At 43.4% G+C, this 24,111-nt stretch overlaps 1 protein-coding gene across 3 annotated transcripts; it reads right to left on the bottom strand.

Annotated features, from left to right (window-relative positions):
* Positions 1-950: 950 nt before the first annotated feature.
* Positions 951-16,627, bottom strand: ING4 (inhibitor of growth family member 4). 3 transcript variants are annotated; one of them, XR_012996152.1, is made up of 9 exons: positions 10,424-10,545; positions 4,092-4,163; positions 3,722-3,888; positions 3,410-3,524; positions 2,987-3,095; positions 2,507-2,654; positions 2,039-2,100; positions 1,645-1,818; positions 951-1,551 (listed from the first exon to the last, which is right to left on the bottom strand). XR_012996152.1 is itself a non-coding variant. In XM_076347826.1 (8 exons), exons 1-8 carry the CDS (start codon positions 16,600-16,602, stop codon positions 1,779-1,781), a joined length of 750 nt encoding a protein of 249 aa, XP_076203941.1. In that variant the 5' UTR covers positions 16,603-16,627; the 3' UTR covers positions 951-1,778. The 3 variants fall into 3 exon arrangements, 2 of the variants coding, with proteins under 2 accessions (XP_076203941.1, XP_076203930.1); XM_076347826.1 differs by lacking the exon at positions 10,424-10,545 and adding an exon at positions 16,566-16,627 and having other exon boundaries at positions 951-1,818; XM_076347815.1 differs by having other exon boundaries at positions 951-1,818.
* Positions 16,628-24,111: the final 7,484 nt, after the last annotated feature.

The raw sequence follows: 24,111 nt of genomic DNA, 5'->3' as shown, positions 1-24,111 counted from the left end.
TAGAGGAGTGTTTGCATCCTTTGTCACCCTTGCACTTTGCCCAAAGCCCATTTTCAAGCTCAGACCACATCCTCCCTTTGTTCTGTTAGTTGAGCACCCAGCTGATATCTGGGTAAACCCCAGCTGAAGAAATTCGTTCTCCTGCCACAGCTTTCTCACCCGCTGAATGTTGGCACAGCATCTCCTGTTATGAAGACCGTACCACACACACAACCGACATCTTCCAGGATTTACTTCCTCTCCGTTTAAGGAGGGAAGCCCTAGGAAAATGGTTTAAGCAGGAAGAGACGCAAGCTCATCAATCTCCAGGCCATGCCAATGGAATAGATAAAGGGGAGCTTCAGTATGGATCATCTCCTCACAGTTACCTGCAGACACTACAAAGGGAGACACATCTTCAGTAATTGTTTTGGAGCCTAACATTATCTTAGTAACAGCAGCTGGAGTTTCTGGCAACAAGAAAGTGATTCGAGGTGAAAGTGACCTGCTGGGGAACAAGTTACCAGGATATCTGGAAAACCTATCCACATTCTTGGATGCACGTGGTTTGCCCTGATGGCTTATTTTCTCAGCTGTGCTGCCCAACAGCCACAGTGAGGGCTGGCCTTCTATAACCTCCACTTTTCCTTGTTTGAGAGAAGACAACTGATGAAGTAAACAATCCAACAAAAACGTGAATAAATGTCCACCCTCTTGTGGGGTCATGACTGAAGGGGCAGGTATTTTTCACAGCCACTAGAAAGCTTAGTAACCTTTTGCAAGTATATTAAGGATATTTTCAAGCCTGACTTAGGCGGAATGTCACTTATTAACGCTGTTCAGGATTGTTACATGAAAAAGCTGTACCACATTCATCATTTAGAATAAAAGCAGAGCTGAGAGAGAAAGAATACCTAAAGAGACCAATTGTGGCAGTTTATTTTGGAGGTGACAGCAAGGCAAACCAAGTATTTGTTTCAATGAACTTTATTTAATTCCGTATTATACAAGTGGGATCTGAATCCCCAAACTTCCCATCATCAACATAATGGAGAAGCCCCACTGCACAAAAGGAAGGAAGAATTCTGGAGCCAGAAGACAGGCTAGATCAAGCCATTTCTCCCCGTGTGGTCAGAAATTCTTCCTCCTTCACACAATGTGCTTCCCAGACCAGCAGGTTTACCCCAGGAATAAGAGAGACAAAGCTAGCTCTAAACACTCCTCCCTCTTCCTCCTCTCCCCAACAAAAGAGGCTGCTCAATGCCAGTAGTGGAATGGTTAAAGACAGGGAGTACATTAGGTTTTCAGTTTCTCAACCAACCCACTAGATTAAGAAGCGGCCTGGTTACTCCCTCTCTCCTGAAAAAGATCCAGGAAAATCAAAGACCTAAAATGCTGAAGACTTACCTCCTTTCCTTCCCCCATCCCATAGCCTTGTTCTCTAAGCAGAGAGTAGGCAATGAACTCTGAGGAGGCTGAAGGAAAGCCAAGGAAAATCAGGGGCTACCTGAATCCCTGGGAATCTGGTGGCTACCCTGGTGCCCTCATTCATTCCCTTTGAGGCTCAGAGACCTGTTTGGAATAGTACACAGAGAGGGCCTCCCTTAGGGATTCGGAAGCAACCAGGGATACAGAACACACAGGAACCGCTGTGAGGGTACACACCATTCCAGGGATGGCCCAAACCACAAACAGGGCAAGACTCCCCCCAGCCAAGGCCCCAAGGGCTGGGGGAGCTGGGACGAGGCCCTGGCAGGGGGAAGAGAGCTCCTGCAGCAGTACTGAGGGCTCGCGGGATTTTACTTCTTCTTCCTCTCCTGGGAACAGCGAGGGCAGAACCTGGTAGAAAGGGAAGTAAAAAGCCAGCGTTTAGGGCATGACATGAACCTTGAATGTGCAGTCCCAAAGGACCTTTCCCAAGGTCCCTGACAAAGCCTTAGTTCAAATTTTCCTTTTTAAGAGGTCTTCTAAGTGTGTATATACAGTACTCTCCCTTCTGCCACCCAGGACCTCCACTTTCCAAAGACCAATGGGCCCTCCAGGTTGCTCGTTCACTCACCATTTTCCTCTCGGTTTTGTTGTCAGACCCACACAGGCAAAATGAAACCATTCAATGGAACACTGTTGGGATGGAAAGCAGTCAGTTAAAGAGCAGTTTTCTTTTGAAATCATTGCTTCTGGGCTACCAGAGTTTCCCAACATTTGATCACAAACTCCTAAATCCCTAGCAGTGATCAGAGAATGAAGACTCACACCCAACCTATACACTGTTAGCAAGGAGAACTCCCCTTCTCCCTTGCTAAGCGTGGGGGCAAGAAGACAACCTGTCATTTTAAGAAAAACCCTGAAGAAAGAGGCACTTAACAGGTCACGGCAAGCCACCCCTCTGCCCTTCCAAACTACCTGAGGTAAGCCCTCTTCTTGTCACTGCTTGCTGTATCAGACCCCACTCAAGAGGGACAAGACTTTACGTGCAAGACTCTCTCCACTCCCTTCTCCCCCATTTCCATCAAGTGCAGGCTCTTACATCTGGGTTGTCGCAGCCAATCATCTCCCCATAGGAGACCTGGTGGCAGAGGCAGTAAGTAGGCTCATTGGGGTCCACGGGCATATCCAATACATCCGAAGGGTGCACATTTCCAAAGGTGACTGAAGGCATCCCATACTCTGTGCTACTGCACAACAGGAATAAAGTAGGTCAGCAAAACAACTGGCTTCGAGTCCCTTCATGTCTCCCAAGACAATGCCCTTGTTTGCCAGAGACCGCCACTTCTCTTTTTTTAAACACATACACCCAACTCCACTGAAGTGACCTGCTTTTCCCTTCACGCCACACTCCCCTGAAAGAATTAAAAGGTCTCCTTCCTCTTGCTTCCCAAGAAGGGACAGGGGACGCACCGTCTGGTCTGGGTGGGGATCAGGTCCTTCACAGGGAAGTCTGGCTAGGCCTCCCTTCGTCTGATTTGCAGTGATGCTCCTCACTCCCGCAAATCTCTTAAACACTTACGTGCGGACAAGTTTCAATTTCTTTTGGGCAGTTTTTGGCGCCTCCTCATCAGAGTTCTTCCCTTTAGAGCGAGCACGGGCAGCTTTCTTCTCTTTTTGGGCTCGGCCCTCTGGTAAGAAGAGAAAAAGGTGTTGCATCTGCCACCCCATCAAAATAGACACCTGATAGTAACAACCTCTCCAGCACTAAAATACTTCGGAGTGTATATTGGCTTTGGGCCATGCACCCCATCTTAATTTTATCTAGTGGCCTTGAATATGCTCACACAAGAAGAGCCCAGGTCACCATCTTTTTACCTGTCCTTCAGATTCCAGCGTAACAGTCTTTGATCTGTACCACTCCAGTGCCTGCCTTCATCCCCACCACTTCCATAGTCACTTGGCTGCCTCCTGTATCAATCTGCAGCCCAGTGGTGGTACTCACTCTTCTTGCCCTTGCTGGAAGAACTGTCATAGTCACTCGACTCTATCTGCTTCTCCTTCAGGTCTGCTTCAAAGCGAGCGAGGTCTGTGTCCAGCCGACGGATGTGCTTATCAACCTGCAAAGACGACAGTGACCAGGAGTTGTTACGACAGAACAGAGCCCAAGAGGGCAAAGAGGAGAGGGCATGGGGCTTGCACTAAGAGATGAGAAGCAAGAGTGGTTAGGGCCTAAAAAGAGAGATCAGGGCCTTCCAGGATTGAGGGCTTTAGTACAGCCTTTCATACGATAAGCACTAGACACTTCCCTTCATACCATCTCGTAGGTCTGCATAGCCAGCTGAACCTTGTCGTCCCCAAACTCCTTGCATTTCCCATAGGCCTCCTGGATTTGTTTGAGAAGCCCCAGTTTTTCCTCCGAAGACAAAGTCCGTGCATTGCTGATATACTCCGTGGCCAGCTTATCGATCTCCGCCTTGAGGTCTGAAACAAGTTTACCATTAAATACATAAATACACATACATACACACACACTACAGTGCCCTCCATTAAGAGAGACTGAAGGATCAGAGCAGCTGTAGGCTTCCTCCCCTGCCCTGAGATCCCCGTGATAAAGGCAAAGGCAAGAAAAGCCAGTCAAGCTGCATACTTCCTGTCTCGTCAACGAAACCATCTCTAATCCTCACCTTCCGTCCTCTGATCCAGATCTCGCATGAGCTGGAAGTTTCTCTGCAATTCAAACGGCAGGTTCTCAATACCTGCAGGGAAAGGAGGATACATGGAGAAGTCAGGTTCCTGTCCACAATGCCAAGGCAGAACAAAGCTGACTGATAACACCACATACACCACTCCAGTGATTCCCAACATCCTTTCCTGGTGCACATTAGCGTGCTTCCACTTGTTGTCAACTCCAAAGGAGACAGACTATAAAAACGTGATATATTTAATGCAGGACCACAGTTCTATAATACATACCAGTTAACAGAAAACTGCTGCCATGCAGAAAGGCCTACATTAAGAAAGCAGAAAACCAAAATTTGTAATGAAGTCAGTCATTATAATACAACGTATCCATCCAAGAACTCCATTCAGTAATGAAAAAAGTAGTACAACAGCTGGTAAATAATGACATTTAGTTATTCCTATGCAAGGATGTCAAAATTAAAGTTGATCAAATGCTAATTCACTGAAAAATGAGTCCATTTTAGTGCATCTGTTTCATGTATAGGGGACAGGAGACACTTTGTGCCGAGCCAAAGAGCAAGTCTGAGACAGGATGGGGGACCAGCGAACAGCAGTCTTAACCCCCTGTCACGTGTTCCTTGTTCTGCCTTCCGCACCGTAATCTCAGTGTGGTCTGTCCAACACCTGGAAGGATGCTATACATTGTGAATAATAAATGTTTGTAGGGCTCTGATGAGCAATGTGAAGTTGATAGTCAATTAATTTTCAATGCACCATGCTACTCACCCCCTAGGCATCACCAGATGCTCAATTGACAAAGCTGATAAAAACAGTTCTCATTTTTCCATGCCTGTCTAATCAAACTGAGATCTAGTGTCACTGCATTAACCTGAAGTCCAAGCTTGATTGTTGTCACCTTTATACCTAATAAAAAAAAAAACAACTCTCTTGCAGGTTTAGAAAAAAAAAAAGGTGGGAGGAAAAGCTCCTCGGAAACACAACATAAGCATGTCTGCTTCCCGAACCCACTCTCCAACATATAGAGAGTGTAAATGAAGGTGTGTCTACCCATCATCAAAACTGTCTAATACATCAGTCCCGCAGCTGCCTCTATTTTCACTGCCAGTGTTTCTACAGTAGAGACATTTCCCTGAAAAGCAATCAGTCGGCAGGGAAGGTCTGTATGCAAGAGGCAGGTTTTAACAAGTATTACACACGGGCCATGAAACTAATTCCTGTAAGAGGTAAAAACAGCTGTGGGCCTCACTGTGCTCAGACGCTGTTCCTTTAACTTATTTTTTCGCACAAACAGAATATAGTAAGTTACATGCAGAATCCTTATAAGTAATCAAGCTGTTGCTTCAAGAGATTTCTGTTGCCGTTTCTAATTTAAGTATCTGAGAAATGCTCAGATAGTAGATATCCTTAAGCACCCAGATACATAATCACACAGTGCATAGACGTGGCCCCCCTGCATTCAAGGACAGTTAACAGTGCAAAATCAAATTCTCAAAAAATTAGTAAGCAGCAAAATTAACACTGTCTGCACATTCGTAAATTTGATACTTCTGCATTTGTCCGGCATGACAGACTTCACACAAGGTTCAAGCAGCCAACTACCGGATTAGATCCCTATGGCTCAAAAAAGCATCTCAGAAGACAACGGGGACACAATGCTGAAAATTATCATTGCTTACAAAGGGAACTTATGGCAGGGATGAAATCCAGCTTGGGAATCTCAAGACCCTGCCTTTTTCCTTCCTGCAATCCCCAGCCTCGTCAACTCCAAACCTTTCAATTTGTACAGCAAATGAAACATGGGTCATACTGCAGCACGCTACTTTTCATTCCTCTCCAGAGCATCCCCTGCAGAAGACAAGACAGGCATCCTCTAGAGGAAAACAGTATCTGTTCTTGCACTGCACACAATATGTCAAATTTACACTGAGTTTATTAATCCTGGAAGATCATGACTTCTAAATTCTTGACTTTGTAGTTTTAAAAGAAGATTAATGTAATTTCTTTTTATCTTCTAAAAAAGAAAGTCGGTAAAAGCACAAATTCCACTGGGTACGGTCAGTTTTCCCTCGGCAGGGCTAGAAACCTTTTAGATAGAGCAAGCACCTGAGTTAGCACAAAAACCAGTAGGATGCTATTCTCCGAGCAGAACAATCCCACAGATGTTACGGCCACGTTTCACAGCGATGTTCTAGCAGCAGGAGAAACTCGGGCAGGAGTTTGCTTCTGCTACAGAACCTGAAAGGGACTGTGCTCTAGTTTTTACAGCCGTTACTGTAAAAATCTGCCACCGCCTGTCACCAACGCCAGCGCATGCCCTCGTCTGGAAAGCCTCTGTCTTCCCTTTGCCTCTACGTGCCTGGTCTCGTCTTTTCAGCCCAGGCCATCTGTCCTTCAGAGACTCTCTCTTCCCAGGGCCTCCTCCCCTCACGGCCAGCCCCTCAGCCAGGCCAGTGGCTCCCCTGCCTCGTTACCTACCTCCGCGTGTGCAGAGCTCTCTGCTCCCGGCAGTGCGGAGAGAGGCATTATCCAGCTCTGTCTCTGGCCTAGCAGATGCTCAGCACAGACACAATCGGCAGATCATTTACCAGTCAAGCACATACGAGCAATGATATTCCAGAGGCTCATTAGCTGGGCAGGTTTCCACGGGGACTGACGAGACAAACCCCTGTCATTTGAATTCCTTCCCTGCTAAAACCAGCAAAATGATTTCCTAAAACCCCAGCAAAATGTTTCACTCTGCAAATCTATTATTGGACCAATGTTCTCTAATTGCTTCTTCAATAAATTGGGAGAAAACAAAACAATTGACAGTACAGTGACTTTATAGCAGAACTGTTATGAAGATGCTTAATCTAGTCAACTAAAAGTGGAAAGAAGCTGAGTACAACATTAAAAATTATGATCCAGAGAGAGTTTGGCAAGAACAAAAAGCATAACAAGATAAAGCTGTAGCTAAGCAAGTTTTAACTGAGCAACAAACTATTTGTACGGTATATAGTTTATCTAAGTATGGGGAAGTTTTCTACTATCTGCAGCTTAACTCAAAAGCTCTCGTCTACCCTTAAAAAAAAAAAAAAAGTGATGCTCTGCATCACAGAATTTATCACAGTGGTTCAGAACACTTGCTGAAATTGCTTGGCCTGTGCTGTGCTGGCTATCAGACATCACCACCTTAACAGTCCCATTTAAAAAAAAAAAAAATTAAGTTTCCATTTCCTCATTCCTACTAACACAAAACAATTTCCCCATCTTTCTAAAATCATTCACGTTATTTATGTAGTTTTGTTTCCTCCTGACTTTCTCCTTTTTCCTTTACAATTAATTTGCTCTTTTTTCTTATTGTAAGATGCACCTAAACTTTTCATGACTAAATACTATATATTGTAAATACCCAAATAATTCTCAGATTCTGAAATGGATCATAGTAAAGAAAACACACCCTACAGGCATCCTTGATCACTAGAGAAGAGGGCAGTGAAGGGCAGTCACCCTGTCCCAGATAGGCAACAATCTGACAGAAAAATGAAGAAAAGCGAGGGCCTCTTTCAACACAAATGGCATAGCAGCAAGAGAGGAAGAGGAGGATGGTGAAGATGTACAGCGAAGAAAGTGCCTGCAGCTTGGCCCAAAGTGTGGGCTGGCATTAATGCAACTGTGTCCATCTGCACAGAGCCACGCACAGCCCCATTCATTCCTGCTGCAGTACAATTACTCTGAAAATCATCAGCGCAGGTCTCTCACTGAGTTTTTCCCACCCCTTCCTTTTCTTACCTTGTTTTCATTTCTTATCACAAGTTAAAAGCCTCTCTACCTACCTTCGTCTCTCCTTTCCTCAATTCTTACCCCTTCGCTACCCCCATTCTTCTTTCATCTCCTTTATTTTCCTCTTTCCTTGTCATTCCTTCCCCCATTCATCCTTCTGCAGGCATCCATAACCACACCGTCTCGTCCCTTAAGAACCACGCACTCTCACTCTCCAAAAGTCAGAATCCATCACCACCCTCCTTCCCCTCCAATTATTATTATTTTATTTATTTCTTTTTAGAAACACATGTGGGGTGTCAAGAGTAGGCAACTGGTATTTAAACCTCAGCTACTTAACTCAGATGTTAACTCTGACATAAACACACAGACAGCAAGCCTACACAGCCTGGTAACTTTCACCGTGCTTCATTCTCCCACAGCGTGTCTTTTAATTGTGCCAGACAATGGGTTTGTACTGTGACAATGTCCAAATTCCTAAAAAGAGATCCACTGCACCAAGCACTATACAAATACATGATCCCTTTTTTGAGACATCTGTTCACCCACCATGTTCAGAGGCATGTTTAAATTTATTAAAAAAATGTGAAAATACATTTTGAAACATAACCACGGCTACTTTATTGAACAGTACAGATTTCAGCAAACATTTTAAACACCACATTGCTGAAGGCAATTAAAAAAATCCTGCTTGTGCCAGGGACTGCCACAATAAGAGGGTAAGTTCTTTGCCCCCTGAGATAGGAAATTGTCTGGGATCTTGCGGGGGAAGCACACAGGACTTTTCGGTACTCCGTGATTCTCATAATTTTGTAGCATTTGAAGTATACTGCAGGACAACTGGCTCACAGCAATCTTCAGGAGCTTCCTTATTAGGGGGGAGGATGTCCTTTATATCCCCTCAATCCCTCCTTTTAGAGGATATAACCCTTTTAAACTGCTGCTTCTACCTGTCCTGTGTTCTCAGCTAATTATTTATCCTCCTACACAGTTTATTGAAATTGGTGCATGAGCATATATGGCTCAGCCCTACTGCAATATACGCATCCTAACCTGTAACATTATCCTCACAACAGCTCTGTAAGGGATAACACTACCTACATTTTTACAAACAGGGTACTCAGGTGCATGGTAGACTGACTTAGCCACAGGCACCCAGGAATTTTGTGGCCATGTCATATACCCCAAGCTCTGAGCCAGTGCATCGCACATTAGTCCACACAGGTGCATCTACTTCAGGGACTGTCCAAAGAAACAGGTATCAGTCAGCAACGACAGTCAATGTAACAGCCACAGAAACCTAATACTCCCCCAAAGAGTGGACCCTTTCCTCAGGGAAGGAGGGGCTCTTTTTGTCTTTGTCTTATTACACTAGTTCAGTGCTACAGCATCCACGGCCAAGATGGTTGGCAATGTTGTTAAGTCTCAGAAAAGGGATCTTTATTGCTGTGTTGAAGATCAACCTTGATTTCAGAAGCTTGGAGGACTTGAAAGACTGACACGTCAAATGAGACTCACACCACTCCAGGCATTTCCAGCCTATCACAGATCTCCAAAGGCAGGGACCACCACCAAAGAGATCACAGGGCTGTTTGCCAAAATGGTCACATCAGATTTGCTGTTGGGTAAGCGAAGAAATGCAGAGAAAATGCAGTATGCTTTGTCTTGCAAAGCCATCTTGAATCACCTCTGATAAAAAAACCAGTCAACAACAAATCAATTCTAAATACACTGGTCACTAACAACAATAAATGTATTAGCTTAGTGTGGGCTGTGCCAGTAGCTTTCACACAGAAACAAATGATGCCTATGAATCACCAAATCCTCTCCCCTGCATGAGACCTTTTGTAATTTTCCACAGATCATGTGTGCTGCATCACAGATGCAACTAATCCAATGTCTCAGTAAGGTGAAAGGCATCTTTCACTACACTAAAATGGTGTTGAATATAGAAACAATTTATTAAGATATCTGCATATCTGAAGTATGATGTGAGAAACTTTAGAGGCAAGAATGGGAGGGTATAGCTACATGTGACATTGGGGAGGGGATAAGAGTAATAACGGTAGGTAAAGTGAGAGGTAAAAGAACCGCTGGGGAATTTGGAATGCAGCCAGGACTGGGAAAGAATCAAGGGCTAGCCTACAGCAAGTTCTGACATCACACCCATGTCCTTGAAGAGTATTAAGATGACAATACACATCATACTCTCATTTGATGAAGCTATACAGAGGAAAATCCAGACAGATGTAGCTGTTACGAAAGAATAATCCTATTTCACTGGGTCAGCTAATGTTATCAAGGAATGAAAGGACATCCCCATGTCAGCTTTAGGAGAAAGATGACTTTCAAGAGGGTGTATGCTGCTCCTGTTGCTCTGCACTTATGCTGGTATAAGTTTTCTAGTATTGACAAGCCCTGAACTGGTGCAACTCTATGTGCCTATTGACATACGCAAATAGGAGCAAGGGAAACTTGATGCCTCCCTAACCGATATAAAAAAGGGGAAAAACCCAAAAGAAAATGACTATACAGTACCATGTTAACTTACCAGCTGAGGACTCCTCATGTAAGTCTGTTGTCCCCAGCATCCTCTTCACTGAGGCAGGTATGTCCTCATGTCTGTCTGCTCCTGGAACAGGTCCTGACTGCTAGCCTCCAAGACAATGGAATGAATATCAAGCAGCCATCTGAGTAGACAGGCTAGTGACATCCTTCTACCTCTCATGCTCACCAAGGTTACTAGCCCTCTGCTGATGACTCTCCCAAGCATTTAGGTCTAATTTAGACCAAATGTTGGCAGAATCTAGTTCCTCAGAGGTTTGGGGTGGGGGAAGGTGGAAACATTTTTTATTGTTTTGTTACCACTCCTTACCAACATTTTATGCTGACATTTATTCAGTAACAGACCAGTTCAACCATATGGAAATTTGAACGAACTTCCAGTCTGGCACACACTTCTCAACTGGAACAACGTGTGCTCCCCATTCAGCAAGGCAAATAAAGCAACAGCCTCATCAGTCCAGGCAGGAACACGCAGTGATGGCTGAAACCAGCAGGGAAGGTGCTGTTTGATTGCTTCAGAAAGCACACCCACAAACATGACCCTTCCATTCACCTCAGCTATCTGAGCAACTGGGCAGACATGTCCTCAGCAGTAGAGCATAGGTAGGTGAGCAGAGAGGTCATTTCATAATAAATTCAGGCACCAGACAGTTGAGGAGAGGTACATGCCTTGGTTCTGTTGCCATAAAAGATAAAGTTGTGTGTGGTCACTAAGTATACTCACTTTATTCTGATATCCACTACGTGGGTAAACAGGGAAGCACGGATGGTAGAAAATACATGTGGTTGCACAGCAGTTCCCTCTACTATAAAGATAATCCCTACACTCATGGCACATTGACATATAAATGGAGACTTGTAGAAAACTACTTGGGACTGTTTTCTGAACATGTGTACTCCAACAATGCCTGTTACAAAGAAGCTCTGCGATCCTCTTGAAAATTCCAAACATGAAGAAAACTCAGTGTTTGCATCCCATCTTCTGGAAAATCTTATCAGTCACCCTTCCTTTCTCCTCCTCAAAGCCTCCACTACAGTATTTCTAACCCAGTACGAGAGCAAATATTGAGCCAAGTACAGTAACTCAAGTTTGAGCAAGCACAATCTCCTCTAATGAGTCTTCATGCACATTCAATCTTCTCATCACAAAACATTATGTTTTCGTCCTTCTTGTTCTTCCTCCATTCCCTTCTACATCTCTAACTCCTTTACACCCATAGTTTTTCCCCTGCTAAAGTTGCACTGCTTTCTTGGCGTGAAGGAAAGCACTTCAGTATCTTGCTTCCTCCTGTCAGAAGCAGGCATAAAATAGCTTAGACACCAGAAGGAAGACAATATTTGAAGAAATGGAAATCTTTTCATGCTTAAACTTCAGCCACTGAAGAGAACTGAGGAAAGAGCCATGCTCAAAGGAAAACACTCAGGAAGATGAGACCTGGAACAAGAAACATTCCTCCTCTTCCCCTTCCCCGAATCCTTTGGCTCAGTATAGTCATTGAAGAGGCAGCTTCAGTAGGATGAAGGAAGGTGATCAGAGTAGACAACATACGGAGTTCCTCTGTCAGGATGTTCAGCACAGAAGGAATGTACATATTTTTCTGCTGCAAAAACATCTGCTAGGAGCATAACACATTTCAGACAGATACACTTTGCAATTAACAGCTTAGAGCAAAAGCAAGGGCATGTCTAATCCTAGGTCTAAACCCAGTTTCAGATTACAGCAAGGACTTGAAAGTTACTGAAATACCAGACGTAAGAAACTGCCAGACACCTTTTTCTAAGAGAACTGTTGTTAACTTGGCTATTCCACAAAAATCTCCTGGGAAAGAACTTTAGATGTCCAAAGTAGAGGACTAAAAATTTATGAATTGAAACAACTGAGGCTGTATGCACAGCTTTGTCAGATCGCTTGTGCATTTTAACATACAGTTTTTAATTACCTAACCGTATGACATTTTCATACAAGGCATTTCTCATTCCCAGTGACTGAGCAGTGATTCAAAGTTGTATTTTATTCTCTTTGCTTGATACAGTCACACATACACAACCCAAACGTCAATCTGCCTTGGTAATCAGCCTTTCAAGGTATTCATTACTGTGACATTAGAATGCTTTTTCACAACACTGCTGTGGAGTAGCCCACTTCCGTTACCACTAAAATGAAGGTCAAGAGGTTTACTGAGGCAAAAGAGATTAAGGCCAAGAAGGCCAGCTCATTACAAACACACCTGTTGAAACGTCTAAAAATACTACATAGCCTGACTTTTCAGAATTATCTGTTCAAAGCAGACTTCAGTTGCAGCTATGAGCATTCTGCACATCTGCTCCTCTGACTACAAATTTTCACTCATAATTTGAGGGAACCACAATCTACGCAAGGAGCACCTGTAAAAAGCGTGACCCCCAAAATAAACACAAACATCAAACTCACTTTGTCAGAGTGGTATTCAACTGCCTCAAGCATGAGGCCACCTTTTTTCTTCTTACACTCCTCAATTCATTATACACCTTCCTTTTTTCAAGGATTTGAAGAGGTCCTACAAACAACTGCCCTCTTTCATCACACACTTCTCATTCATTCCCTGAGCAGATCCAGCCAGTAAACCATATGAAAGAGAAACTCTGTAGGAGGAAAAAAAAATTCAACTGAAAACTGTGTCTGCATTAGCACTACAATACTAAAAGAATTCAATTCCAAGAAGCAAATGTAAATATTAGACATTTTTAAAAGAGCTGACCAAAGGTTCTGGACTATTTATTTGTATCCATTTTCAGGAAGTTTTGGAACATTAGTGAACTTTAAAACTGAATTGAATGTTTTTAAAATACTGAAATAACGTAAAAAAAAAGGGGGGGGGAAGGAAGGAGCGAGGGGGAAACTGAATGCTGTCGGGCAGGCATGAAAAGAAATGGAATAGCTGATCTGAAATCATCTCAAAGAATTAAGTGAGGGTGAAAACATAGATTAAGTGTTAAAAAAAACTTGCCTGACTAGATCATCTTTTTTGGTAAGAATATACATTTCATTAGTGAAAATATTTTTTAAAGTGATTAAACTACAACTTGCATCAAATACTTGATGTAGTATCAGAAAGTATCTTGCATAACAAGCTAGAATAAGAAAAAACCCCCGTATTTAAAGTACTTTAAATGGCTACATAAGGCTTTAGAATGCATTACAGATAACTATCAGCAGTGTCTGCATCACTCATGCAAATCACACACGAAGCAGTTCTTGATCCAACGAAAGAAAAGTTAGTCACTTGGAAGTGAGATGCAGACTGGAAGAATGAGAATGGAAGGAGCAGACCACTGGGACAGCAAGAGACAGCCCAGCTGCAAACAGATACTTTCCATCAAGTCTTACGGAGGGTAATATATTTAGAAATGAGAAATATAACTGATGGATAAAGGATGCTGGACCATATTTCTAAGAAACAGAAAGACTGTATCATATCAATATCATAGTAGATAGTTACCTGAATACGAGCTCCCAGCTGAAATGCAATGGTGAACAGGGATAAGGACATACCCAACAGAAGAACAATAACCTGACTTATTTAGTTAGTACCATGAAGAAGACTGGTTACTAAAGGACTATACGCATTTTCAGAGAGTCAGAAGTTCAAGTAGGTTGTCAAAAGATTAGAGCAGGCTTGGAGAAGAACAAGATGGCTAATTAGAAAACTGAAAAATATATCACAGGCCATTTTTTTTTTTTTTGCTAAGTTACCAGAAAGAAGGTTAAGATTTAATCAATTACAATCTACACAGGGAAGAAACTTTTAATAAGGGGACACTTCAACATGGCAGGTAAAAGGCGTTATAGGTGCAATGACTAAATATTGGAACTGTGAAAATTACAGACAAAAGTCACAAAACCATGACAGGAAAGCCTATCAGCAAACTAACTTACTGAAGACTGAGATGGATGCTCTTTGACTGTATTACAATTCATATGATGTGCTTTTCTGAAAGAAACTCTAGATTAACTGTCTTACAATTAGCACAGCAACTGTCTTACAATTAGCTAATAAAGGGAAGTAATGTTGCATATACTATACAGGACACCAGACAAAATTGAAAAAGGCCTTAAGAGCTCTAAGAGTATGCAAAAAAGGCTAAACCATCGCAGCGAAGATTGCTTTGTTCTTTCTAACATCTTTGTAGTCAGATTTTTTTAAGTACTTTTAGATTGTGCACATTACTTTTTTTTTTTTTTAAGCAAGACACCTTAAAAATGACAGTCTACACCACCATATTAATATCCACCTTCAACAGGATGAGAATCTCTAATTCAATTGCAGGACCACACATCTCAGCTGAGAGAGAAAATAAGAATTTGTAATCTTCTCTGCATGCTTGTACTAGAGGGGAACAGAGGACTTTGCAGGGGGTTCATTGATTTTAGCTGACAGCGACGAGGTCCAGAAGTGTTTTACTTTGGTGGGAGCAACTCTCTAGCCACCAAGCACATCTACAGCTTCCTTTCTCTCCAACTTGGTATCTACCATACCACTCCACGCTCAGTGCTGCATCTTTCTCATCCCTGCCTAGCATCTACAAATCTCAGTCTTTCACTCCTTTATCTTCACACTGCAGCTCTTACTCAAAATACACTTGTGCTCTCCTGTAGGAAAACCCTGCATCCTCCCCACACACTTACTCCTTGTCTATCTGCTTCTTTCCCCTCTTGTCTAGCCCCCATTCTACCAACTCCTGGCCATCTTTGCTGAGGAGCCTCAGTCAACCGCAGTCTTCCACAACAGAATGAGAAGAGCAGAAGAACATACATCTTTGCTCAGCAATCCTTGCTCCTCTCTAACAATCTGCCTCCTCATCCAACTCTTCTTCCTGGTTTTTGCACCCTCCTTCCTCACAGCTCCTAGATTCTTGCCTGTTCACTTCCAGCTTCTTTTCAGCTTTCACTGAAATTTATTACGGTTCTTGAACTTTCTTAATTTAATTCACAAGAGGTTTCCTTTCCTAATGACAAAAGGAGCACTGCAGACACAAGGGATGAGATCCTTTGTCTCCATATCAACACGGTATCAACTCTGAGCTGGAGGAATCATACTGTAGGGAAATTTCTGAAGAACCAAGCTCCAATGTTTCCAAGCATATGCAGATAGCAGGAGATTTAACTTGGCCAGGTATAGCAAAGTAAAAGACACATTACCAGTACTACCATGCTTTAAACGCACCACCACATCATCATGCTCCCCCATTTCTAGTGTTGACACCAGATCAGAAAGAAAACGTGAAAACAGCATTCCTCAAAGAACAGGTTACTACGTCTTAACCCATTAGCACGTTCCTTCAAAAAACCTCCTCTGATTAGTCTACTGTCTATTTTAAGAACACAGGGGAAAAACATGCATTCAAGGTCTTATTCCCCAAAGGTCTGAGTTTGACAAAGTTATAAGCACCTTAAGGCAGGATGATATCATAAGAGGGCTCAGATAACGTCACCAACTCCACTAGTATTTACAGAGCACTTCTTCGACCAGCAAAACAGGACTGCACTTTTAAAACGACAGCAAAGGAATCTATCGAAAGTACCTCCCTACAGACACAAAAATTACTTTCGGCTTTATTTCACCAGCCCTGCAGTTTGCCCCGGGAAAGCTACTGACAGCCAAGCTGCCGCTCCCGAAAGGCGGCCGGAGCAGCACCGGGCTCCCTCCTCCGAGGACAAGGCAAACGCTCGCCACCGCTATCAGCGCGGCGCGCTCACGGACCGCAGCGGGGCCGGGCTCCCGCAGGAGCCTCAGCCGAGCCCTTCCCCACGGCGGAGGGGCAGCCCGTACCGGCGCTCCGGGCGGGCCACCGGAGCCGCTTGCCGCCGTTTCTAAGCGGCCCCAACACGCCTCTACGCGATGGGCAGCGGACGGGGCCTCTCCACACGGCCCCAGGACAGGGCGGCGGCGGGGCCCTCACGGCCGGGCCGAGGACAGCCGGGCAAGGCTGCCGCCCGAGAGGCTCGGAGCAGGCCGCGGTCGCCCCGGGGACCGGTCAGCCCCCGGGCAGAGCTCGGGGCCCCGCCCCGAGGTCTGTCCGTGCCCGCACGGCCTCCCGCCAGGGCGGCCCCAGCCGCGGCCCTCGGCCCCGCCCCCGGCGGCTCTTACTATCCAGGTAGTGCTCCAGGTACATCCCCGCCGCCATCTTGGGCCCCGCACACACGGGCGCTTCCGGCGGGAGCCGGACGCCGGCGCCCTCCCACCCGGAAGCAGCGCTGCCCGGCCGCGGAAGCCGCTTCCGCCCGCCTTCCCGGGCGCTTCCGCTCCGCTCCTGCCGCCATTTTGGGCTCTATGGGGCTGCCCGGGGCGGCCGCCGCGCTGCCCCCGGCGGCCGCCGCGCTGCCCCCGTCCCCGGAGGCGGACAAGGACGGCGGGCGGGGCCGCCTCTTCGCCCGGTCGGGTGTCTCCTGCCCGCCCGCCGCCTCAGGGCTCCGCCGGCGATCCCTCAGCAGCACCAGCCCCAGGGCCCCGCCGGCGGTGATGGAGGGAGGGCGCCCTGCGGGATCAGCCGGGACCGCTCCGCTGCTGGTTGCGGGGAGGAGGAGGCGGGCACCGCCGCAGGGCACGGGGGAGAGCAGGCCCGGGGCTGCCTTGGTCCGACTCCCCCCAGCTGCGGGAGGGTAAATACCTGCTGCCTTCATCTCCGTGCTAAAAGAAACAGGCTTCATCTTTTGGAGGCTATGGAGGTCTCTCCTGGCTTCAAATAATTTTCAACAGCCTGGCTGGGTACTCCCGCTAGGTAATCTGGGTGAGGAAGTGCTGTTAGTTTGTTAACGGCACTATATCTTTACATTCACCAGGTATTTTGCCAGCGACGAGTAGCTGCTGCTATATTATAAACAGAGACTGTCTTTGCTGTAAAATGATGGTGGCACAAACTTAACATACCCAACAAACCAAAAAAGCAATGAAATGAAGTTAAACGTGAGCATGCTCTCTTTTCTCCATCTTGCCAGACCCACTTTCATGACCATATACCACGATTCACTTCTAGGTTAAAGATCCTCTTCCTACAGAGTTCAGGAACCCTTCCACAGACGGTCCTTTGCTAGTGATTGCACATGACATGGTATGGTATCATGCTAGGTCAAGAGGGTGAGGTCACATATGTGATTACAAAAGAACTGAGACAAAATTATCTTACTTCTTTTGATCCTTAGAGTCTATAACATTCAGGATTGTTGTTTCAAGAGGTCAGCATTAATTTAGCATCCTATACTGCTTAGGAGGCACTGGGTTGGTTTGGCAAATGTTACGTTTCATCTGCCTTTCTCCTGTCTACTCGCCTACATTGTTCTGTTTTTTTCCTGATAGACTGTTTAACAACAGTCATTGCTTAGGACTGCTTGCTGCTAGCTTTTGGCCATGAGGAGAAGTGACCAGAGCTGTTTCTTCTCTTTTTTCCCAAAGATCTTCCAAGGCACTGTGCCTTTATTTATATGGATATACCAGGATTAAGTCTTCCAGCAGCCTGCAATGCAAGACTGAGAGGCCGTTATAAAAATGAATTGCAGCTGTTTGAACTATCAACCATCTTGCTGTTACACTATTTTGTTAATTCAGAGATGACTGTGTTCTGAAGATGCAGTGTTTTCCAGTCCTATTCCTATAGTCATTTAAGTTATTTATGACATTTTTAATTATTCAAAACACATTTCTTATTCTTTTCAGTTCTCGTGTGAAGCAGCTGGCTTCAGTTAGCTGAACATTGTTAAGCCTCACTTTGTTTTTAAAGTACTTCAAAATTCTTGTATAAATTGCCTTACACTCTTAATTAGGGAGAAGCATGTGGCTGTTACATAAAAAAAAAAAAAATCTGCTCCCTATGCCCTGTCACAGTACTAAACCAGAATCCACCAAATGCGTCCTGCTTAGAGCTACCAGGCTGAACGGAGCTGATGTTAAGAAACAGGCATTCTTAGACATCGCCAATTTGGTTAAGAGACCAGCTGGGAATCCCATCTTATCCTCCAAGCCAAGGCTAGGGAGACGTCAAAATACTAGACCACTGAAATGGAAAGACAAGCTCCCCCTGGGCTTGTTGCCACTGCTGATATGAAAGACAGGGAAAAGAGGAGACACGTGCCTAAAAGCTAAATGGTAAACCTTAGTAAAGTGTACAAATGTACATTTAACTTCATTAACCGCCACTGTGAAATTGGAAAACAAAGGGGAGAGGCAGTTTTGTGTACCTGTGTGGTCTCACGGCAGTAGAAATTCTTCCAATCCAGCAAAAAATAGTTCCTGAACTCTGAATCTGGAAGTTTGCTGTCTCTATTTTTGCTTTCTTTAGAAAGCCGAGGCACCGAGGTTCATGGAGAAGTGCATCTCTCAGGGTTCCAGAAGCATCCTCACCCACAGATGGAGTGTTACCACGATAGTTACTTGGTGAGAGGTGTGATATTTTTTAAACACTTCTGCAAGTGAAAGTCCTAGCATGGGTACAGATGATTTCACAGGAAGATGCCTCCCCAACTGGAATATGCTCTAGAGGTACATGACTATTTACATCTACCCCCCACCCAGCCTCAAATATTGATACTCGGGTAACTGCTGTAGTAACAAAGCCACATATGCTAACTCCAATGGTTATCACACACTACCCCCCACCCCAGAGTTTGCTACTTCAATTACATCCTATAGTTAAACTGGTAAATACCTCCTAGTTACATGAAAGACCTGACTGATGGGTGGGTGTACTGCCCAGAAGGCCTATGCATCTCTCAAAGGGAAGCTAAACAGCCTACTGAAGTAGTCTAGAGTAGTGGTTCTCAACCTTTATTGATCTACAGATGCCTGTGTATTTTCCCTTGGAAATGTAAACATCTGCATACCAAATTTAAGCCTCCAGCTTTTCAGTTACCTTACAGACCTCTTAAATATCGAAGGACCACAAGGTGAAGGCCCGTGCTTGAGAGGGATCTTTATGCATACCCCAGCAGGAGGCCTACAACTTCAGAGTCTTGTTTGGTTCCCTTTTTGCTGTAGAGGTACACATTCAGCTCTTCTCACTCTTTAACATTCTCAGTTCAGAGGTCCCTGCTCTGCGTTTCCTTCTCTTCAGGGAAGACTGGATGTACCCACATGTCATTCTCACAAACATCAAACAATTGATCTGCAGCACTTGCCCCCAAGGTGGTTAATCAGCTTTGCAAGTGAAAGAGGATGCCACCAAAGGCCCCAAATTATAGCTGTGTCCACGTTCCAAAAACGTATCCTAATTCAGTAGCAAAACTAGGCATAGACTCTAGTTCTTTGGTGTCATGATTTCTTTTCTTGCAGTTTTTTTCATTCATTACATAGACACTACATGAAATCGAAATGTTTGTTGGACCAAGTTACTACATCTCTCTAGTACTTTGGTGTTCTACTATACAGAAACAAGAAACCATGCACACAAATTTAATCTGTTGTACCTGAAATGACGATTGAACAGGTACCTATCTTGTAGTTAAGGAAATGTACAGAGCAATTTCATTCTATGTTCTGAAACTGCACTAGTAAACTTGGGCAGCTTTCGGGTACATTACCTGCAAAATATTAGAAGAAAATCCTAAACATGATATATATCCTTTAGTTGATATAAAGATGATAAAATAATCAATAAAAATATAGAAGACAGGCAGAATCTCATAATTATATTCTATATTAGGAAGAAAGTTGGATGATGTAGACATGTGTGAAGTAATGAAATATTACCTATTGCCAGTGAGATGTGGGAAGATGTTTAGTTCTACCCATCAAATAAAACATCCTAGAAGTTGCATAGCTAGAAACTCACAATCAATAATTTTAAAAGAATTATCTGGCAAGGAGATGGAAGCAATGGGCTTTCTTTTCCAAACAACTTTAGAGCTCTGAATGTGTTCCAGAAGACCAGCAAATACTTTTACTTAAAAAGTATTGGAAAAGTAAAAGGGATCATCCAGGTTGCTGTAAGCCAGTTAACCTAACACTGATTTGGCAAAATCACAGTGTAGTTGATATGGGTTGCACTCAGCTAAGAAAAGAAACGTAATGCCATTTGTTTTAATTTAAAGAAGAAGAGCTCATTAAAAGAACTACATATCCTTTTATGGCAATGTAAGTTTGGTGGCTCAAGATAACCGTCTAGGCCTAATGTAGCAAGACTTATAACTGAACACTACACAGCCTGGTCATTCATAAAGGAAAAAGAAAGGCAATAGGTAAGTACTACAGGATGTAGCCAAGCCTTAGTGTGAGACACCTAAAACAGCTCAATTTAATTTAGCTGTTTGGAAAGATGAATGCAGTGACTTGATCATGGTCTGTAATTCATTACAAAAGAAAAAAGACTTCTTATAGCAGAAGACTTTAAGGTACTGAACAAAGGCATAACAAGACCCTATGGATTAAAAAAAAAAAGCAGTAAAATAGAATGGCAGTTTTAATGGCAGTGATAACCAACAAAAAACTCTAATAACGGACATGGTTAATTAACCATAAGGCTTTAAATTATGAAAGTCTTAAATCTTTCTTGAAGATTTAACTGAATTATAGACCAGCAATACTATCATTAGTCACGGCTGAGATTCAGTTACTGTTTGTGGGTGACTTTTCTAAATGATTTCCAGCCTACATGATGTTTCCTTTTAAAGCAACGATAATTTGCAAAATCCAGCTAAGAACAGACAACCGATTCAGTAAAGGACGAGAAGAAAAAGTGCTACCACCTTCCAGCAAAGATACAAGATGCAACCTAACACAGAGCTCCAGAGTCATTGTCAAGTCTTCTTGGGTACAGACGTACAGAAACAAATGGATTGGCATCACAAAGGAAATGCAGGGTCAAAGAACTGAGGGAGCTGAAGAGGAAGGACCATGGGATCTTGTTACAGAATCTTCCACTCTTGTGAGTGGGAGTTAAATAATTGAACCGTTGTTGGCTTGAGTGCACAAAGTTGAAAAGCTGCAGACTGTGGAACCCGAGGCTTCATCTCAAGAGGGAAGAATTTTGTATAGATGTTACATTTTGCATCCCACAGGTAGCAACTATACTTTTTAAACCACCTGAAGCACCCTGAATATGTTAAACAGCCTCGGGAATCCAAAGAGGAAGACCTAATCCAAACTCAAATAAGTGACAAAGATAACGAGAGTAAGGTATCTTCAATTATTTCTACACCAGCAACAGGACTCTGGGAAAACAGAGAAGTAAGAAATTTTCATTGATGAGGAAAAAAAAGAGACCTAGAATAAAGTGGCATTTCTGAAACCTGATGGGAAAGTCCCTTAGTAAAAAAATCATTAGCTTCTTCCTGGGCGACAGTAAAAGCTATAGGAGCAGTGGTAAAGTGCACAAACACAAGCAATAACACCTTTGAAATAACTGGTAACACAGGAATTGTACACATATATATGGATCCTCAGGTGAGTTAACAGATTCCAAGAAGGGGAAGGATAGCAAACGTTAGAAAACAACACATCAAACCAGGGACCAGGAAAGGCGATTTCAAGCACCTTGAACATATAAAATGAGAAACCACTGCAAGGAATTTTAACTTGTGAGATATTCCCCAGGGAATTCAATCAGTTGGCAAAACACCTTTCCAACTTTTAAAACTGTAGCTTTCTTAATACAAGACACTGCACCCAAAACAAGTCAATTTTTCAGACTTCAAGGTGATGCATACAAGACAAGATAATAACTTGAGCAGGTCTCTGAGCAACCTGATCTAGTTGAAGATGTCCCTGCTCATTGCAGGGGGGGTTGGACTAGATGACCTTTAAAGGTCCCTTCCAACCCAAACCGCTCTATGATTCTATGAAACTGGCAATTTTGTCCTGTTCTTATGGATTATGGACATGCAGAGGAGAGCCACAAGCAGTAATAAACCTGTGCTGAATCTGTGCTGATTTCCAAGGTGAGCAAAACTATAAACTGTGTTGTCCATGAGAAAAAAGAAGTAAGGCAGAAAAATGTGAATGAAACTCTTCTGTAAGAAAAAAATTACTATGTGGCCAAAAAAGCCCTAATTCCACAATCAAGAAAGAGGATAACTTTTGGTAAAAGCTCATCCTGGGTTCAGTGAGAAAGTCTGTGAGCAAGAAGAAACAATTTAAAAAAACCCCTGAAACATAACACACAGAAAAGAGGAAGGCCAGACAGCAACCAACATAAATTAGACATTATAAAACAGAGAAAATTGGTAAGGAAAGCTTTGTGGCTAGCAAAACTACTAGTAATAGGAAAGGGATTGTGGCTCTTTCATTCCTTTCTTTAAATAAAAAATAAACAAGAAATCTTACTAACAGTACTGATCCATGCTAGATAAAAATGGTGAAAATCCTAGTGACACAGAACAGGGGAAATCAGTCAACAAATACTTCCAATTCCGTATTCAGAAAGAAACAGGATGTGGTAGTCGTACAAAAATAGCAACTTCTATCTAGTACCTTAGTATCAAAGTAGGAATCGGACAACACCTAGTAGGGATGTATATTTTTAAGTCAGCAAAGAAACAGGAGTCCTAAAAGAGTTCACTAACAAGCTCTCTAGCCCATTGATTCCAATTTTAATTAAACTTGGGATATTAGAGAAATACCTTAAGACATTCATGACAGTATTCCCAAAAGGCAAATGAAATGACTCAATGTCAAAATTATGGAAAAGCTGTTGAGATGAAGAATGAATGAATGAAAAATAAAACCTATAATCCAAAGGTTTTACGAAATATAGATTTTGTAGAAAAAAGAAAAAAACCAAACCTTAATCTCATTCTTAGATGACATCATTATACATTTGGTTTAACAAAGGGGACTGCATAGGTGCAACATACTTAAATTTTTGTAAGGCATTGACCTAGCACCATAAGTCAAAAAGATTTACTGTACATAATCACATACTAAGAGGATTAAGAAATGCCTAACCTGCAAGTCTCAACAAGAAGCTAATAAAAAGTTGCACTGAATGATGCTTTTCAAGTCAGTGTAGGTCAGATGCAATATAGCATTTTCAACCTGGATCCAAAAGTAAAAAATAACAACTGATACAGTTTGTGGGTGACAAACCTGGGAAAGCGTCGAGTAACCTGGACCATCAGTAAGCCAGGTCCATTGACACAAACTGGACTTAGATACAGCCTCACGTTAAGTATCTAGGAAATAAGAACTCAGACCATACCTGTAGAAAGGGGGAAACACTAGCACGGAAAGCCGAGACTTCGGATGATCTCGGGGTCACACCAGACAAGCAGCTAATGTGAGCTCCCATATAATGCTGCGAGAAAAGGGCAAACGCAATCCTCTGCAGACTTAAGGCAAAGGGCAGGGGGACCTTGTCCATGGCACCGGGGCTTGAACACTCAATTCCGAAAGGAACATTTTTACAAGATACTGAAAAATTTGACAAGATGTAGAAAGAAAAGACAAGAATAATTCATGGGCTGGAGGAAATCCCTTACAGTGGAAGATTTAAGGAGTTCCACCTATTTGTCAAAAAGTGGACTGAGAAGGGATATTACAGTGTTTAAATACCAGTCCAGGGGAAAAAGCCCCACTGTGCTCTAAGGCTCTCTGAATCAGTGGGATGGACGTATCCAGAACTAGTAACTGGAAGCCAAAGCCAAACAGATCCAAAGGAGAAATCGGGCTTAAATAAACAGCGAGAACACGAAGCCCTTGCAGCAGGCTA

The sequence above is a fragment of the Aptenodytes patagonicus genome, chromosome 1 (assembly GCF_965638725.1).
Source record: "Aptenodytes patagonicus chromosome 1, bAptPat1.pri.cur, whole genome shotgun sequence".
NCBI classification, from domain to species: Eukaryota; Metazoa; Chordata; class Aves; order Sphenisciformes; family Spheniscidae; genus Aptenodytes; species Aptenodytes patagonicus.
The sequence above is the reverse complement of the archived record's forward strand: the minus strand, read 5'-3'. Positions and strand labels throughout refer to the sequence as shown.